The sequence below is a fragment of the Oryctolagus cuniculus genome, chromosome 4, assembly GCF_964237555.1.
Source record: "Oryctolagus cuniculus chromosome 4, mOryCun1.1, whole genome shotgun sequence".
Classification (NCBI taxonomy): Eukaryota; Metazoa; Chordata; class Mammalia; order Lagomorpha; family Leporidae; genus Oryctolagus; species Oryctolagus cuniculus.
The window spans coordinates 108,627,734-108,648,161 of record NC_091435.1 but is presented as its reverse complement, the minus strand read 5'-3'; the positions used below and the strand labels follow the sequence as shown (position 1 = coordinate 108,648,161).

The 20,428-nt window shown below is 44.1% G+C and overlaps 1 protein-coding gene across 8 annotated transcripts in view; it reads right to left on the bottom strand.

Annotated features, from left to right (window-relative positions):
- PLD1 (phospholipase D1) overlaps positions 1-20,428 on the bottom strand; it is a 244,843-nt gene that overhangs the window by 46,245 nt on the left and 178,170 nt on the right. For all 8 annotated transcript variants that reach the window (XR_011388052.1, XR_011388054.1, XR_011388053.1 and 5 more), the window contains 3 exons: positions 19,188-19,298; positions 15,088-15,176; positions 175-288 (listed from right to left, as the gene is read on the bottom strand). Coding sequence is in view for 5 of the 8 variants with exons in the window: in XM_070072511.1 (XP_069928612.1) it covers positions 175-288; positions 15,088-15,176; positions 19,188-19,298 (314 nt within the window). In the remaining 3 variants the exon portion in view is untranslated. The remainder of the gene's footprint in view (positions 1-174; positions 289-15,087; positions 15,177-19,187; positions 19,299-20,428) is intronic.

Below are 20,428 nucleotides of genomic sequence, written 5' to 3'. Positions count from 1 at the left end.
GCTCCATCTGAATTTTATCAACTAGTAAAGAGGCTATAATTTAAAAGTAAAATGAACAGATGTCCATTTGTTCAACGCTCCATGGAATGGATGTGGAGACACACTGCCATTCCCCTCACCAGCTCCCGTGCACAGCTCATTGGAAGCCCTAACAGACAACTGAGACTTTGGCACCTGTAGTTGAAGTGCATTATGGCCTGCAGAGCATTTCCTCCGCCAGTGGAGATGTCTCCTTCAAATCCTGGCAGAAGTGGTATCACAACATACACCCGGTACCTCCGGTTCTCCCTGCAAAAGTCAGACGCAAAGACATTCACCACAAATAGATCCAATATCAGCTGAAAAAATGACAGTCGAGCAGCTCACAAGGTTTTAGAGATTGAGTGAGTGGTTTCCCATGATATATTCTATCACGTTTCAGGGCTTGGGGGTGTTGCCGAATTGGAGGCCAGACTGTGTCACCCAGACTGTCAAAGCACAACCTGATCACTCATCTGAACTTGGCAGGAAGGTGGGAACGGTACTCACTATCTCTACAGCATAATCCTTTGTTTGAAAAAAGCCTTGCCTGGATGCCATGGAAGTGGGGAGGGAAAATGGATTATAACAAAGTTAGGAAAAGATGTTATAGTATTAGTTATGTGTATAACACGCTATAACCACAGTACCTCACTTAAAAGGTAACAAATAGGCACTGAGTTCACAACTGATGGGTAACACAGTCTAGATCTCAGAGACACAAAGATACAGTGGACAGTGCGCTTTCCAATATAGACGTCTAATATTATTGCTTAGAAACTGTGAGATCTCCTTCAAAATGTTACCCTGGGTCTTTTATGAATTCCGGGTGACTGATATTTATTTTTAAATCTCCTGAGCATTTAACACAGTATTTCTCTGCCAACCTTCCCAACTGGTTAATGACAACCTTCTAAGGAAAAGGAATTTTACTTAATGATATTACCACAAAAATAAAGAAAGCATAGTTTCCAATATTGACTGCACACCTAAAGTCAGACCTTTGGAGACATGTGTCTAAATAGGCGGTACTTATTTGGAATGAAAACTGCTAAAGTCTTTGTCTCCATTTACACAATATACAGGATATACAGGAAGAAGACAAAGCCTGGGAATGACGGTGGTATCTACTGCAGTCAACCAGTCTCACTAGTAAATCAGAGGTCGAGAGTCACACGAAGATATTGCTACTGGTTACTCATCCAGTCTGGTTCTTCTTGAAATTTTCATAAGACTTAATTTCGAAAACTCATTTTTTCTTTCATGTGATTATCATTAGTACTCTCTGAGGGATCAGATTTCATTACTCATGTCTCTGAACGTCAACGTACAGAATCCAGACATATGGCAAGCGAAGCTCAGGGCAGAAGGGACTGCCAACAGAATGGAATTTGAAGGCCTGTGAGCTTGGCTCGGCACTGAGAAGCAAAGCCTAAGTAGGTTGTTGTAATGGCACGGATTAATCACTAGATGGCAAACACAGTTTGAGTTGGAAAGAAAACAAAAAAAATGTAAACTTGTTCAAGTTCTCTGCTTGATAAGGGTGGAAGGCTCATATCCCTAAATGGTAAACAGGCTGTTGGAAACGAATGGAAAGAATATCTAAGCTACTCCCCCACAGCCAGAATTCAGAAGGTCTAATGAATTATATCACACACTCAACAACGGACGCCATTTAGCTTCAACTGCCTCTACAGACTCTTCTTCCACTAGGATCCTCCGGAGCCCCTTCCCCGTGACTGGAGGCGACTGCCCTTAGCAAGGAAGCTCGGCTCATCCGTTCTCAGCCTCTAAGGAATCCTACTTCTTCCTGAAAGGGGACTTCCTCTGTCAAACCATCCCGGATCTTCCTATCAAAATCAGGTTACTGCTGCCTGTGCACCCCCAAGGCCCATGGCTGCACCTCTGCTCAGCCCCCTTCCTGCTTTCCTCAATTGCTGACACACACAGCTGCTGCCTAGGCTGGGTACAAAGCTCCTTTGAAACACGGGCCACATAGGCTGTGTGCAAAGCTCCTTTGAAACATGGGCCGCATGCCTACATATCTTTCTATTTTTGGCAGTGCCTAATATGGGACCCTTGCACACAGGACGCACTCAGTGTTAGGTGCTCAGGGAGAACGGGATCCGGCAGGAAGAATGCTCCCTTCTGGGGAAGCCTCTGGAGGGAAGAGGTTAAGCTGCACAAGACTCTTTGCTTTAAATTCAATTTTGTTGATTCTTTCAGTGGTGAAATAAATGTATATAAAATTAGTATTTTCATAGCTTTTAAGTGTACCTTTATGTGGCATTAATTATACTCACAATGTTGGGCAACCATCTCAACTATATTTCTTAAATTTTTTCTTCATCCCAACCAGAAACTCCAGGACTACCAAGTGATAATGACCCTATTTCCCCTCACAGCAGGCACTGGTAACCTCTAGTCTACTTCCTGTTCTAGACCTTGCATGTAAGCAGAATCCTACGGTATCTGTCCTTTTGTTTGTCTCTTATTTCACTTAGCACGACACCTTCAAGGTTCATCCATGTTGTAGCATGTGTTAGAATTCTCTTCCTTGGGCCGGCGCCGCGGCTCACTAGGCTAATCCTCCGCCTAGCGGCGCCGGCACACCGGGTTCTAGTCCCGGTCGGGGCGCCGGATTCTGTCCCGGTTGCCCCTCTTCCAGGCCAGCCCTCTGCTGTGGCCAGGGAGTGCAGTGGAGGATGGCCCAGGTGCTTGGGCCCTGCACCCCATGGGAGACCAGGAAAAGCACCTGGCTCCTGGCTCCTGCCATCGGATCAGCGCGGTGCGCCGGCCACAGCGCGCCGGCCGCGGCGGCCATTGGAGGGTGAACCAACGGCAAAAGGAAGACCTTTCTCTCTGTCTCTCTCTCTCACTGTCCACTCTGCCTGTCAAAAAAATAAAAAAAAAATAAAAAAAAATAAAAAAAAAAAGAATTCTCTTCCTTATCATGGTTTATAGACATTCCATGGTAGGTATATATCACATTCCCTCTTGGGTGGGCACTTGGGTTGTTCCCACCTTCTGGCAACTGTGAATAATACTGTCATCCGCTGTCTGTCTGAGTCCCTGGTTTCAGTTATTCTACTCAGGACTGGGATTGCTGTGTCACATGGTCATTCTAGGTTTAGCATTTGGAGGAACCACCAAATCAACTACACGTTCTGACAGGTAACATACACCCTTAGTACAAAGTTTAAGAGGCAAAAGACGCTAACTCAGAGAGTGGTAAAAGACCCTCCTTCACTCCGCTGTTCCCAGGCCCTGTTCTCCATCCCCAAGGCCAAGCCCGTTCCCAGTTTTATCCAGGTTCCTTTACAAATAGCCTGTGAATTTATAAGCATATATATGTGTCTTTTCCTTCTACACAATGTTAGAATCTACAAATACTTTTTTGAATGCTATTTTTTATCTTTTTTTTTTTTTTGCTATTTTTTATCTTAACAGTAAATCCTGGAAATCCTTTCACATCAGAACATAAAGAGTGACTCATTTTTTAACAACAGGGACACAGCATTCTATCATGGATCTGTATCTTCACATGTAAACAAGCTCTTTGGGACAGGCACTGTGGCTCAGTGAGTTAAGTACCACTTGTGATGCCAACACCCCATAACAGAGTGCCAGTTAAGACTCGCAGCTCCTCCGCTTCTGATGCCACATTCTGCTAACGTGCCTGGAAAGGCAGCAGATGGTAGTACCCCTGTCACCCACGTGGAAGGCCAGGATGGCTTTGGCCTGGTCCAGATTTGGTGGTTGGGGCCATCTGGGGAGTGAACCAGTGAATGGAAGATTCTTATTCCCTCCCTGTTTCTCTCTCTCTCTCTCTGTCTCTCTCTGTGTGTGTGTGTGTATACCTCTGTGCCACTCTGCATTTCAAATACACCTTAAAATATTAACCACATCTTTACTGAAAGGCATGTAAGTTATTTCTAGACTTTTTGCTATTCAAAATAAAATATTATGATATTTATGCTTATCCACCTAAGTCATTTTTCAGATATGTTGGCAAACTCTTGAAAGTGAAATTGCTCACTCTGGACACCAAACCTTTGTATACTGTTTGTAAGAGAAGGTTCATTTTATCCTTGTGTGTTTTGAAAGCAAAAATGACTTCAAAATGCCAATCTCTTATGTAGGACATTAATAAATGTCCTATAAACAGTATAATGCATTCTTGCAAATTCTGGTTTGCAGAATCCAGAATATTCACATTTTTGATGCCTTAAAGACTCTCTCAGCTTCATACCAAAGCCTTTGCTATGTTACAATGCAGCAGTTTTTCAATATCCTGAATGATGGACATTTTAAACCATGTACAGCAAACTGGCAGAAATGACTTACATTTCCACTGCTGTGCAAAAACAGGTTCTGGAATTTCAAACCATAAATTGCAGTTGAATGTCAGCCAATGAAGAGACAATTCTGTGGCAGTGTGTTCCATCTGCCTCCTTGATCAAATCCACAAAGACATCAGTTCTCAGCCACTGAGGATTCTTTTTTTTTTTTTTTTTTTTTTTTTTTTTTTTTTTTTGACAGGCAGAGTGGACAGTGAGAGAGAGAGACAGAGAGAAAGGTCTTCCTTTGCCGTTGGTTCACCCTCCAATGGCCGCCGCGGCCGGCGCGCTGCGGCCGGCGCACCGCGCTGATCCGATGGCAGGAGCCAGGAGCCAGGTGCTTTTCCTGGTCTCCCATGGGGTGCAGGGCCCAAGCACCTGGGCCATCCTCCACTGCACTCCCGGGCCACAGCAGAGGGCTGGCCTGGAAGAGGGGCAACCGGGACAGAATCCGGCGCCCCGACTGGGACTAGAACCCGGTGTGCCGGCGCCGCTAGGCGGAGGATTAGCCTAGTGAACCGCGGCGCCGGCTTGAGGATTCTAATCCCCTTCTCCCACACTGCATTCTCACATCACTAGAGTTGTGCAAATGATAGCAATCCTCTTGGGGCGAGAACCCGAGTCCCACAAGTGCAAAATTGTTTACGGTCTTCAAAGCAAGACAAGAAGTGGTGGGCACCAAGCCACGTAACTACTGATCAAGCAGGTAATTGCTTTATCCACCGCAGCCCAGAACCATTTTATAAAACTGCATTCTCAGGCCTCTTGTTAAAATGTTTTCCTTTCAAAATTCATTGAATCTTATGACAGTAATAAGTGAGATAGCTAAAAACTGGAAAAAATGTCCAACAACCGAGGAATGGCTAACAGCATTGTATGCTACAGCCACTTAATGGGATGATCATTGTTCAGCCACTAAAAAGGATAATTGTGATGGCTTAGAAACAAAAATGCTGTGGTCCCATGTTAAACTGGCCCCAGTACAAAGTTATAATTTTAAAAGAATAGAAATGCTGCAGGCTGGTTCTATGAAACACTCAGGTGATTTACCCCTCCCATGTGTTAAGGTCCTCTGCCCTGTGCCTGAAGATACAAAGCAGGCATTGACCCCAGGGTGGGAAGCAGGGCACATAGATGTCCCCTTCTTAGATGTGACCAAGTGGAGATTCTCTGACCTGAGGCAGTCGTGCAAAAGCATCAAAGTAAGATTCAAGGCAGGGATTGTATCCATCAACCTCAAGCTGGATTCCAGGGAAAACAGCATAAACTCCAACCCCTTTTAAATGTGAGGCTGTGAGAGCTGTGAGGATGTGAGGCTTGCTCCCCTGTGAACCCCAGAGAAACGTGGAAAGTGCGACCACCAGCCCAGGGGATGTGACAGCACACAGGAGATATAGCAGAAAGGCAGCTGTGGAAGAAGCAGGCAGAAGCCCCTAAGTTACATTAAAGTAGATGCCAAACCAGGCCTGGGAGAGCAATACTAAGATCTGCAAGCCCCTTCCCAAAGCCCCAGTGCCCCTTAGAACCTATATCACAGATGGGGATGTGGGGACAAAGGGTGGCAGTGGTAGCACCCTGATACAGAACAAAAAGTATGAGAAAGTAATGGATCGGGCTATATTTATCAGAAAGTGCCTAACTAAATTTATCCTTATTGGGTGGAAATGGGATGTGAGCTAGCAATTAGTAGGTTACAGGAAAAGAAAACAAGTTACAATGCAGCAGAAAAGAGAAATAGAAATGCCAGAATGGTGGTACAGTGGAGTAAGCCAGCATCACACACTGGAGCACTGGCTGGAGTCCCAGCTGCTCCACTTCAGATCCAGCTCCCTGCTAATGAACCTGGGAAGGCAGGGGAGGATGGCTCAAGTGCTTGGGCCCCTGCCACGCAGGTAGGAGACCTGGATAGAGTTCCTGGCAAAGCTCTAGCTGCTGCAGCCCCTTGGGGAGTAGATGTAAGATCTCTCTCTCACTCTGCCTTTCAAATAAATTAATTCAAAGATACACTAACATGGGGAAAAACAGACATATAAAAATAAAAAGTGAATTTTTCAGAGTGGTAAGTATGGAATTTCAAAATGAATATTTTTAAGTTTTCTGAGTGCTGTAATGTTGCTTGTACCTTTAAAAGCAGGATACCAGGGTGGGATTTTGACACAGTAGTTAAAATGCCACTTGGGATGCCTGCATCCAACACTGAAATGCCTGGGTGTGAGTCCCACCTTTGCTTCCAAATCCAGCTTCCTGCTGAAGCAGACCCTGGGAGGCAGCAGGCAATGGTGGTTCAACTAGTTGAGTCCCTGACACCCACGTGGGTGACCCAGATTGAGTTCAAGGCTCCTGGTTTCAGTCTTGCCCAGTCCTGGCTACTGGGAGCAATCAACCTATGGGTGGAAGATCTCTGTTTCCACTATCCTTAAATAAAAGTAAATAATACATTAATTAAAAACCTTTGGTAGCAGTTTATGATTACTATCTAATAAATTATCAAAAAAAAAAAAAAAAAGAGAAAAGAAGAAGAAGAAGAAGAAGAAGAGCCACAACGGCAGGAACCCCATGTGGATGGGTGGGAGCGGTGGCTGCCTCTGCATTCCCCTTCTTGTTCTTCTCTCCTGCAAACTGCCTCCTCCTTCACCCGAGCGGGGTCCATTCACAATGGGTCTCAGGGTCTCCGAGAAAGCACCAAAGAAGCTCCATGTGATTTCCCAGTGCTGAGACACTGTGCTGAGTTTGGGATTTGTGCATCACAGATCATCACTGTAAACTTCCAGAGCTGCTTTGAAATCCTTCTACTGCTATGCATTTTGCAGCAGTAAACACAAGAAGAAATAAGAACTGTGGTTGGGGCTTAGTGTTAGTTTTCATCTGTGTGTGTATGTGTGTGTATGTGTGTGTGTGTGTCTGTGCATGTGCTCGCACATGCATAAGTAGGAAGAACAATATTCTATGGTGGTTATCAGTGATTTTGGAATCGGTTCTATAGCCTCTTGCTGGTTTGAGACACAGTCCTTTTTACTGTGTGTTTAAAAAACCTTTTAAAGTACAATGTTTCTTCTGGGCTTCAATTTTTTCAACCATGCATGATAGAGTTGATTAAAATCAATGCAGTGCACTAGAAATGCTGGCCCTATTTAGCAACAACATTACCTATTGTATGTGTGACATTATAGACTAGGATATAATATGTGTTGTGCATTAACACACACACAGTTTTTTTCATTGCTTATCTTTTGAAAAAGACAAGTTTTCAAACATGAGAATTATGCTGAGGATCAGCCCAGCCTACCAGCACTTAGACTTCACCTTAGAGTTGAGAACCTTGGTTTGATAGGCATACCCCTTAGTAGCCCCCAAATTCTACAAAACTCTTTCATAAACTGCTCTTGCCAAGGCCCTGCCTTTTTCATTCTCTCTCTTTTTAAAAAGGTCTCTCCATTCTATCCTCTGTCTGCCAGGGCGCATGCTTGGGCTGAGAATGATTGCTGGCCCTTGTCCCGGGCTAATCTTTCTCTGTCTCTGCTGAGATGACCACTCATACAATTTTTGGAAGAGAATAAAAGCAATTAAATGATCTAAATCAAAAGTTCTTCTACCATGATCTGTTGTCATCTGTGCCCCCAATGTAACCTCTTTTCCAGGAATTTTATAGAGCATGGAATTTATCCCACAAGAAAAAATGTAAAATTGGCAACTGGCACACTTAAAATGTTTTCTATTCTTTTTATTGTAAACCACTGTGTAAGTTTCTTGAAGGTATCACTTCTAAAGCAAGACCATTATGTCTTTTCAGCTTGGTACAAAATTACAGGATATGGTAATTATAGGATCTAGACTTTTTTCTAAGCCCATTTTTTTTTTTATCTATCAAGCAATTACTTTAAAAAATAGAGCATTCATCTGACTTTTGCTGCTGTTGTTGTTTACTTCACAGTATCTCACAGAGTTTTGGGAGGTTTAACAGTAGCACGTGCCCACTTCCCTTGAAACGAGAGGAGCTTGGTGGTGAGAGCACCAGTCCTGATGACAAGGTTTGAGTCCCAGTCCCATCATCAACAGCTGAATGCCTTGTTGCCATGGTTTGTGGAGCTGTCCCCCCAAGGTTAGGAGTTTGATCCCCCAAAGTCTTAGATTAATGTTACCAAGACAGTGGAAACTTAATCCGATTTTGATGTTCAGAGGCAGAGCCTTTGGGGAGTGGGTGGATTGGGGTAGGGTTCCCATCATCAAATCCTGGTGACTTCATAAGGAGAGACATAGAGACAGAGGGGTGTTCCCTGTCTCCTATTTTCTGACACTCTGTGTCACCCAAGGCTCTTCCAGCAAGAAGAGCCTGGTTCACCACAGGCTGAACCAATGAGGTGCCAGCTGTGTCAGCTTTAGATTGGAGGTGTTTACACATCCAACCCCAAAAGTTTATATAAAGATGGAATGAAGTAACACAGGTAAAGAACCTACGACGTGGAAAGGCTTAACAACTATTTGGTTACATTTTCTAGTCAATCAACAACCAGTGCTTTCAATTAGAAGCCTGCATACCTTCTAAGAACAACAAAGCAAGTAGAGCCTAAAATGAAAATACAACAGAACTGAATTCACATTATGCTTCAGGATACAGCTTATTATATGGAGTATTTTGTGGAGAGTGTTGTGAGATCACCAATAAGGAATCCAAACTGTGATTCCAAGGAGGAGTCATGCACAGGTTTTTGGCAGGGCACCTCTAGATGGAAGTGTTTTAACCAACCAGCTGCCCACACCTGTCTTTCTTATCCAGCAGTAGCCATCCAATAACAAAGGTAAGGAATTTAAACTTAAGCATCACCTTAACAAAAACATTTCTGTTTCTCACATAAATAGTAATTCTCAAATGGCTGATCTGCATGTCATTCTTCCTTATCCTTGCTTGCATTAAAGTGAGCAGAGTATTTTCACATGACGAATATGCTGGACATGCTAGAATAACTTCTTAGATGAACTGGTTCTTCACAATTTACAAACTGTCACGTGAGCTGGGTAAGGCAAGATATTAGTATTCTCTTTGTTAGTGAAGAAACAGTCAGAACAAACTATTCAAAAAGCCCTGGAGAGAGCCCTCATATGCAGACATGTTGGTCCCCCAATAATTTCAGATTTCCCAGCAGGGGACTGTCCCCTTTCCACCCACTTATGGGTAAATGATACCTCTTCTACAGTTATAAGAAGCACGAAGGGTTTGAGCAGTTTACAAACTTGCAGTTTCAAATGCAAACTGTATTTTTCTTTGTTTTCCTTTCTTTTTTTTTTTCTTTGAGACAGACAACAGACTGATGAACAGACAGAGCTCCCATGAGCTGGTTCACATTCCAAATACCCACAAAAACTGGGGATGGGCTAGGGCCAGAGCCAGAAACAGGAAACTCAATCCAGGTTTCTCCCTTGAGTGACAAGCATCGAACAACTTAAGCCACTACCATTACCTCTGACAGTCTGCATTATCAGGAAACTGGAATCAAGAGCCGAAGCTGAGACTGAACCCAGGCACTCTGATGTGGTGCATGGGCATCTGAACTGGCATCTAGTGGTGTATTTTTCAAATGCACCTTAATATTAAAATACAGAGACTGCTTCCATTCGTGTGTCAACTTTTTGGCAAAAAGAGTATAAAATGTACCCTGTCGCTTCCTGACTTTCTAAAGTCAGAAAATTGATTCTGTCAGGTTTCTGTATGCAAAGATCCGAGATCATCCTCAGAAACCGTTTGTCCAAGGCACACTGTGTTTCAAAATGCTTCTGCCCAGAGTCTATCTTCGAGCTTATTCAAACTCAGGATAAACCAGTAAGTTTTGGACTGCGTTCTGATTCCTTCTCCCTGATCTCCATCTCCAACGTTTGAGTTGTCAAAGACAGGTCCTCCTGTGGGTTGGGAGTGGGCCTCAACTCAGAGACAGTTCCACTGATGAGAGCAGACATTTTGTTCCCGTCAGTGACTTCCCAGATGCTCTCAGTTTGGCGAGGCATGAACACTAGTCTGAGGCTCTAGGTCAAGATCAGAACCTGGAGGCTCTGCAAAAGCATGTTTCTATGAAGAATTATGGCTGCTAGAAGCAACCAGAAGTGAGGGGAGCAGAGAAATTGCTAAGGGAACTGGTGTGAGGCTGGATTCCAGCGCTGGCAGAAAAATAAAGACTCGGCCCAGCTGAGGGAGTTGGCAATTTTAAGACCGCGCTCTCCAGGGTGGGAAGGACCGGGAAGAGGGCCTGTGTTCCTTGGTCAGGCCCGCCCGACTGCTGAATGCCTTTTCCCACCATCTGCTTTGGGCTGTATTTTATTCTTTTTTTCCAACAGCCAAAAACATACATGTTGCTAAGAATGTGACTTTGGCAGGAAGGCTTGGAGTCTCCGAAGGGTGGAGAGCAGAGCAGTCTATGAAGGGAGAGGGTGCAGGCTTGCAGATGGCACCTCAAGGTCCCTCCTGAATGCAGGGTTGTTAGCCTTGACCTTGCCTAAGAACACAAGCTCAGGATTTGAAGTGGAAGTAACCCAGGAGACGAACGATAATGTGCAGTTCAAGGAATGAGAAAAGGTAAAACACGTTTGCCATGGCACATGTGTGTAACCGCTGGAAGTCTGAACGAGATACCCATAACATTTTGAAATGTGGCTGCCAAAGACAGTGAGACTATTTAGAAATCAAAGCCCAAGGACACATAATTAATTTTAAATTTGATGATCTCATTTCCCATTTTCTACAAAGTTAGTTTGAAATTGCCAGTCATTAATGTGCCCTGGGAACCTCACAGCCTAAGATCATGTACAACAGACGCTGTCTTGTCAGGCTCCTCCTTCCTCTTAGGAGCAGTTCAGGGGACCACGACGAATTGTCAGTCAGACCCTACCCTTCCAGCCTTAACATGGTATGATTGTATGGCTTTTATATTTTACAAATTTATGAATTTATTTATTCTGAGAGAGCGACAGAAGGGGTAAGGGGAGACAGAGAGAGGGAAGGCGAGCACTTCCACCTTATGGTCCACTCCTCAAATGCTTCGAAATGCCTGGGGCTGGGTCAAGAACAAAGCCAGGGCCCAGGAACTCAGTTCAGGTCTCCCACATTCGTGTCAGAAACACAGTCACTAGAGCTATGACTGCCGCCTCTGAGTCTGTACTGCAGGACGCTGGAGTCAGAATCCAAAGGAAGTTATTGAACCCAGACACTACAATATGGGACACAGCCACCTTAACTAATGTCTTAACCATTAACCAGATCTCATGATTTTAGAAGTTCAGATTTTTAAAGGCAAATTAATATAGTAAGCAAAATATTTTCAGGTTCCCAAACACTTAAAAGCAACTCCTACAGATATGTACTAAACATGCAATAAAGCAAATTAATAATTGGGGGGGGGTGAAGCCAAGGTTCCCCCTACCCTCCTTATTAGCTGATCACAGGAACAAAATTCATGATTAACTGACGCATCTGATGAGCTCACTTGTCAGGGTAGGGCTGTGACTTAACTTTACGGAAAAATTATTTTTCTCTTTTGCCAAATTGCTTCACAGCTAATGCAGACACACCTGCAGTGATGAAATGCAAGAGATGACAAAAAGATACAGCGATTTTGTAAATTACTCCAGAGAACTGGAGAACTGGTGAGGCTACAAGAAATCTGTGTATGTGTGTATATGTTTAACTGTAAATAAGACTGTTTTTAAGTCATCTCTGAAACAGATCCTCTGATCAATTTATTTAAAAAGTGCATGAGAGGGGCCAGCGTTATGGTGCAGTGGGTAAAACTGCAGCCTGCAGTGCCGGCATCCCATATGGGCGCCAGTTCGAGTCCCAGCTGCTCTACTTCCAATCTAGCTCTCTGCTCTGGCCTGGGAGGGCAGTGGAAGATGGCCCAAGTCCTTGGGCCCCTGCACCCATGTGGAAGACCTCAAGGAAGCTCCAGGCTCCTGGCTTTGGATCAGCCCAGCTCTGGCCATTGTGGTCATTTGGGGAGTAAACCAGCAGATAGAAGACATCTCTCTCTCTGTCCCTCCCTCTTGCTCTCTGTAACTCTGACTTTCAAATAAATAAATAAATCTTTGAAAAAAAAAAGTACCACATGACATTAGAAATTAAAACCATCTTAATTCCCAAAGTTGTAAGTGGGTACTTCAAAAATTTATGGGAAAATGGAACTCAAAAGACAGTTTATGCCGGCACTGTGGCTCACTTGGCTAATCCTCTGCCTGTGGTGCTGGCACCCCGGGTTCTAGTCCGGTTGGGGTGCCAGATTCTGTCCCGGTTGCTCCTCTTCCAGTCCAGCTCTCTGCTGTGGCCCAGGAAAGCAGTGGAGGATGGCCCAAGTGCTTGTGCCCTGCACCCGCATGGGAGCCCAGAAGGAAGCACCTGGCTCCTGGCTTCGGATCGGCGCAGTGCGCAGGCTGCAACGCACCAGCCCTAGCGGCCATTTTGGGGGGTGAACCAACAGAAAAGGAGGACCTTTCTCTCTGTCTCTCTCTCTCTCACTGTCTAACTCTGTCTGTCAAAAAAAAAGTTTATTTTGGTGAAAAAAATTGAAATCCATGCATAGTCTTTTTGTATTATGCATTCTTATTTACTCTTTGAAGACCCCTGATATAAGGACTTATTCTTAGCTGCGTTTATTCAATGACTTGAAAGAATGAAGTGTAATGGTTTATTTTGCTACTTTTACATAAAGTTAAACTTAGTCATAAAAGGAAATAAAGGCCAGTGCCACGGCTCACTAGGCTAATCCTCTGCCTTGCGGCGCCGGCACACCAGGTTCTAGTCCCGGTCGGGGCGCCGGATTCTGTCCCGGTTGCCCCTCTTCCAGGCCAGCTCTCTGCTGTGGCCAGGGAGTGCAGTGGAGGATGGCCCAAGTGCTTGGGCCCTGCACCCCATGGGAGACCAGGAAAAGTACCTGGCTCCTGCCATCGGATCAGCGCGGTGCGCCGGCCACAGCGCGCTGGCAGCGGCGGCCATTGGAGGGTGAACCAACAGCAAAGGAAGACCTTTCTCTCTGTCTCTCTCTCTTACTGTCCACTCTGCCTGTCAAAAAAAAATTTTTTTTTTAAATAAAGAAAAAAGGAAATAAAAGGAAGTTGTCCCAGGTGCTAAGACAACGCAGTAGGGAAAGCATAGCTTTCTCAACAAATTCTGTGGGACAAGTGTATCCACATGCAAAAGAATGGATCCCCAACTCATACCATATAAAAAAATGAACCAAAGACTTAAATATAAGAGCTAAAACTACAAAATTCTTAGAAGAAAATGGTATAAATCTTCATGATACTAGATGAGGCAGCAATGTTTTAGATATGACACTAAAAGCACAGATGATGAAAGAAAAAATGGATTGGGCTTTGTCACAATTAGAAATTGTTGTATTTTAGAGGATTCCATCAAGAAAATAAAATATGACCCACTGAATGAGAGAAAATTCTTGCAAACCATACATCTGATATGAAATTTGTATCCAGAATATATAAAGAACTCTTAAAATTCAACAATAAAAAGTCAAGTAATCCAATAGATTATTTCTTCACAGTGATATATGAATGGCCAATAAGCACACAAAAATATGTTCAACATCATTAGTCATTAGGTAAATTCAAATCAAAACCACACAATGTTACCATTTCATACCTACTAGAGTGACGATAATAAATAACACACACAGACACACAGCAGTAAGTAATGGCACTGATAGAGTGAAATTGCAGCTCTCATAGACAATGGGAATGTAAAATGGTGTAGCTGTTTTGGAATAATCTGGCAGTTCCTCAATGTGTTAAACACAGAGTTAGCCTGTGACCCAGTAATTTCACCCCAAGAGGAATGAAAACATGTCTGCAGAAAAACTAGCACAGGATGTTTATAACAGCATTACTCATAATGGCCCAAAGTGGAGACAACCCAAATGTCCGGCAACTGATGAAGAATTAAACCAAATGTGGTGTTCCCATGTGATAGAAAATTGTCTAGTTACTAAAAGACTCAAAATGCTAAACATTCTATAACATTCAAAATAGGCTAAGTGAGAAAAGTCAATTGTAAAAGACCACATATTGCATGATTTCATTTACATGAAATGCACACTCCTGGGCAAGTCTACAGAAAAAGAAAGTAGATTAGTACTTACTAGAGGCTAAGGGAAGGAGAGAATGGGTAATGACTGCTTATGGGTATGGGGTTATCTTCCTGGGGTGATGCAAACATTCTAAAATTGATCAGGCACGGCTGCACACCTCTATGAGTATACTAACTAGCATCAATGGAGTCTAGGGTTTCAGTGGACAGACTGTATACCAAGTGAATTTCATCTCAATGAAACTATTATTGAATAATCCCATGAGCTAAAGAAATGAGGCAGCTGGTAACAAGGATTTAAATATAACCCATGGAAAAATATTATGTCTATTTGGCTTTGTTTTTTAAGTGAACACAGCTCACTGTCTGCCATTAAATAAATCAAATCACAAACCTCATGCGTGGGAAAGAGTCTGGCCAGGAAAAAATGATTGTGCCCTGGAAGAACTTAGATTCCTTCAAAAAGGGACCCAGAAATGCTTAGCAACTGGCTTGGATTCAAAAGAACCAACAACCTACTGTCTGTCGGCTGCACCAAAGGCAAGCCCGTGAGGAAACGCTGCATGTTAAAAACGGGCCTTCACGTCGGGCTAGGAGCAGATACAAGAGCAGCTGCAGGAGGAACCCCCACCAGAGGGCCCCAAACACTACCTGTGGGCTTTCAGGATCCGCTGGGCAATGGCATCGCCCACCTTGTTGAACACAACTTTGTCATCAGCACAGCTTATGAAAAACTGGTTCTAGGAGAGACAAACAGCACAACTGCATGAGGCTTTCTTTTCTTAGGAACAAGGACATGAGGAAGACATGGTGAATAGCAAACCCTGCACAGGCGTTCTGGAGAAATGCTCCACGAGCAGCCCCATCCTGGTCTCTGACATCACACGGAAGGTCCGAGACACAGGATCCAGGAAGATTCATATCACTCTGGGTCTCCCGCACTTCTGGGTCACCTCATACCCCAAGTGGAGTCAAGCGGAAGGACACAGTATTATTTCACCTGCACTTCGCTGTGGGTGATTTTCTACACGGTCTCAGAATGCTAGGAACATTCCAAATTTGATCAAGAGGGTAATTAGGTGCCGATTTGCTTGTCTGTTTTTGAGATTCTGACACTGTCTAAACACCTATGACTTTAAAATCTAGCAGCAGGCATTGTGGTGCAGTGGTAAAGCCACTGCTTGGGATCTCATATGGTAGTGCTTGGGTTCAAGACCTCGCTTTGCTTCCAAAACAGCATCCTGCTAATGCACACCCTGAGAGGCAGCAGGTGATGGGCTCCTGTCACTCACCTGGGAGACATGGATGGCGTCAGCCTGGACCAGGTCTGAAAGTTGCAGTATTTGGGGAGTGAACAAAATCTGTTTTTCTTTCTCTCCTTCTCTTGCTCTGTTACTCTGCCTTTCAATTTAATAAATTTTTTAAAAGATTTTATTTATTTATTTGAAAGTCAGAGTTACACAGAGAGAGAAGGAGAGGCAGAAAGAGAGAGAGAGAGAGAGTTCTTTCATCCACTGGTTCACTCCCTAATTGGCTGCAAGGGTCAGAGCTGCGCTGATCCGAAGCCAGGAGCCTGGAGCCAGGAGCTTCTTCCAGGTCTCCCACATGGGTACGGGGGCCCAAGGACCTGGGCCATCCTCCACTGCTTTCCCAGGCCATAGCAGAGAGCTGGATAGGAAGTGGAGCAGCCGGGATTCAAACCGGCACCCATATGGGATGCTGGCACTGCAGGCAGAGGCTTTACCCACTATGCCATAGTGCTGGCCCCTCAATTTAATAAAATTTACACAAAAGTTTAAAAAAAATCTCTACTGGCAAACATGCTTTTTTTATGCTAGGTTCACTTTTTCACAGGGCAGATGGCAGAAGCCTGCTTAAATGTTTTCCACCCTTTTTCCATTATTTCCTAGTATCTGCTTTTTTTTTTTCAACCTGGCTGGTATGTATGAATTTCTTATTATCCCTGAACTTCTATTTTAAACAGTTCCAAATCTCTTTTGCAAGTATGTTGCCTATATGCAAATAAAATAATAAAATGAAAAAAATGGGAATATATTTTCTTTTTTCTCTAAGTACTCCTACTATCCATAAATTTATAAGATATTCTTTAAAACTATTTCTGGACAATGAAGAATCACATTATCATATCAATAGTGCACAAGCCTGTGCTGCTGCATAAAGGAATGCTGTAAGGTGGGTGAGAAACGTGCATGTTCACAGAGAATGCAGACTGCTATGGTGCATCTGTATTTTATAAGGACAATCATTAAAAAGCAGCATTTGCTCATCACTCAGGGTACACAGACAAGGAAGCTCAGGACTCAGAATGTGGTTGCCAGCCCTCTGCGGCACGGTCATTTGTGTGACCCTCCAGGTTCTTTTTTTTTTTTTTTTTTTTTTTTTTATTTTTGACAGGCAGAGTGGACAGTGAGAGAGAGAGACAGAGAGAAAGGTCTTCCTTTGCCGTTGGTTCACCCTCCAATGGCCGCCGCTGCAGCCGGCGCACCGTGCTGATCCGATGGCAGGAGCCAGGATCCAGGTGCTTTTCCTGGTCTCCCATGGGGTGCAGGGCCCAAGCACCTGGGCCATCCTCCACTGCACTCCCTGGCCATAGCAGAGAGCTGGCCTGGAAGAGGGGCAACCGGGACAGAATCCGGCGCCCTGACCGGGACTAGAACCCGGTGTGCCGGCGCCGCAAGGTGGAGGATTAGCCTATTGAGCCACGGCGCCGGCCCAACCCTCCAGGTTCTTACTCAACCTGGTTGCATTTATCTGTAAAGGGCCTACGGAAGACCCTCTTACAGGAAGCCGTGGTGTAGAAACGTCCTGAGAACGTGGTTTCCCTCCAGGCATCCAACAAGCAACAAAACCATGTGTTTTTGTTTCTGAATTCCTATTACAGAGGCGTTCAGCAACTGTATGCACAGACTAGCCACATGTCATGTCCCTATTTCTCTTTTGGGAACACTTACTTCAACGAGACCAGTACCACCCAGGCCTATGTCCACAACCTACGCACCCACAGGGCATTACTGACTTCATTTGATGTTAAGCTAGCATTCAAAAAGAAGGCTAACATTAATGCTACTAAAGACAGATGAAGGAAATAGTGCTGGTCAAAGGATGAACCAGCCTGAACATCTTACTATGGCATAATCATCAAAATTAATAATTAATAATCACTGTGGTGCATCAGGTTAAGCGCATATCCCATATCAGAGTGCTGGCTCAAGCCCCGGCTGTTCTGCTTCTCATTGAGCTTCCTGCGGCTGTGTCTGGGAAGCAGCAGATGATGGCTCAAGTTTTTGCATTCCTGCCACTCGCATGGAAGACCCAGATGCAGTTTCTGGCTCCTGGCTTCAACCTGGCTCAGACCTGACTGTTAAGGCCATTTGGGGAGTGAATCAGCAAATGGAAGACCTCTCGCTCTGTGTCCCCCTCTCTGTTAACTCTGTCTTTCAAATAAATAATCCTTATATATATATATATATGTATATGTATATATATATGCTAATATCTTATTAAAGTCCAGACTTCATGCACTAATGTCCTCTTTTCCATTCTGTGATCCTGCTGAAGATACCACCTTAACTTTAGGCTGCTCATATTTTTATATGGATGTCTCTTTCTCTAGGCTACAAAATCAAGAAATTCTTCCCTGTTTGCTTTAATGGAATTGGCACCACGTGGAGGGGGAGAGGGCCAGGACACAAGAGGAAGGGAAACAGGGCCAGAAAGGTTCCCCCAGTTACCCATCTCTGTTCATACTTTTTTATTAGATAGGAAAGAAAAGATTAAAGAAGTGCTATATGCTCTGACTTATTTTTTCCATTACTGTGATTTTTTACTTTCTCATGGTTTTCCAAGTGCTCTGAGCTATTTTTACATCTACTTTGAAGTGTAATTAAGATTTCCAAACTAAACTCAGGGTCCCCAGATTTTCTCATAGACTGAACCTAACTCTGATCTAAAATACTTGGTAGTGAATAGATCATACAGAATTTAAGAAGGTGGTACCAGCCTTTAACATTCTCATGTCTTCCTTTCCCATACTTTTCCCTGCACTCTCCCCATTCCTACATCCCCAAATCAGTAGCATCCAGTGGTTTCTATTTTAGCAACTGACCTCTCGTGTTCTTATGAAACAGTACAGGGCTCACACTTAAACTCTGCAACCCCAGCCAAATCAAAACTTACACACCCATGATGGGGTACTTCTGGCCAATAATACTACAATGAGTTGATACATTTAATGCCAAGGATTTGGGAGACTCCCCTTAGAATCCCGAGTTAATGACAATACAGAGTAAACTTCAGATATTCTGGGGAATTCAAAAAACGGACAGGCATTTGGCCTACCAGTTAATATGCTAGTTTAGTTGCCGGTATCCCATATCAGAGACCCTGGACTTGACACCCAGCTCTGGCTCCTGACTCCAGCTTCCTGCGATTGCAGACCCTGGGAGGCAGTGGTGATGGCCCAACTAGTTGACTCGCTGGCACCCACATAGGAGACCTAGACTAAGTTCCTGGAACCAGCTTAAGCCTGGCCCAAGCCCAATTATTGTGATCATGTAGGGAGTAAGCCAGCAGATGGAAGTCAGTCAGTCTCTCTCTCTCTCTCTCTCTCTCTCTCTCTCTCTCTCTCTCAAATTAACTTCTTACAATGGCAGGTGCCCACTTCTAGAACCCTGCAGCATGGTATCTATGGGCCAGCAGGTTCTCAAAACAATGACATGAAGAGGACTTACCTCGATATAGATATAGTGTTTGCTGTTCTCTATCACATGGACGTAAGCAGCGTGGATAGACTCTTCATGGTACTTGATCCCAGCAGACCAGTCAGCGGCAGACCGGAGCAACTACACAGCAGCAAGCAGGAAGGAGCAAAAGTAAGGCAATGGAGACAACTCTAGGCACATCAAGGCAACGTGGTCCCTCCTGGCTCTTCCAAACAACTGAAGCATGGCAGTGGCTTGACAGCTATGTGTGGGCAAAGGGAGATGGTGATGAGGAGTGCTGCTGAGGACAAAGTTGGGGTATGGCCCTTGGACGCAGCCAGTATGGAAGGCACCAGCTGGGAGTCACATCCTGAGCATACCTTCTTGCACACATACTTTCATTCAAAATCAGAAACCATATTTTGTGATAACTCCAAGGAATATTTCAGAAGAATCTCCTCTAATGGCTATGTGTAATGTAAACGTTTATGCTCTTATCATATGACAGTTCCACAATCATACCAGAATGCATATTGTTTGGGTATATTTAATAATAGTAACCAGTTTCACTCTGTAAAGTGTCCTGTTTTGGGCCATGTGGTATGGTCAAACTAGCTCCAACATAAAAATGTGATTATTCCTTTTCCCCAAACATTGTTCAGAATAATAAATTCCAAAAGACAGTTTATTTAGGTATGCAGCCTTCACTTGGCTGTGTGATCCTTGGCACATCACTGACTCTAAACTTTCTCAGGCAATTATAATGGAAACTCAATCACCAGCAAGAACATTAACATTCCAAGAACTGAAGTGACTTGCATAGTGTCACCGGGGAATCAACACTGGCACCCCTTGCCTCTGCTCGTTCCATATCCCATGCTTGTCCGCTGGGCCACACTGTGTGTTTTGCCATTTCATCAATTTGTGTGTCACTCAAGTCAACATGGAGTTGAACCCATCACCTCAGATTAAAGAGATCAAAGCTAGGCTCATGTCTCTTTCTCCAAAACCATTTATATCCCAAACACTCCAGTGGCTGGGGCAAGCTATCATTTTCTAGTAAATCTTCAAAGTTAATGGCCTTCTTCTTCTCAAAAGTCTACAACTAACTTGGCATCGGATTCTATTTACTCTGGAGGTTTGATCAGTCCTTTATGGCCCCTCACACTGTCTGCCTGTATTCAGATGCTCAGCTGCTCCTGCCTGGAATTCAAGGAGAACTTCCTGCTCAGACAGCTGAGCTTGAGTTAAATACCCTGATGCAGGGCAGC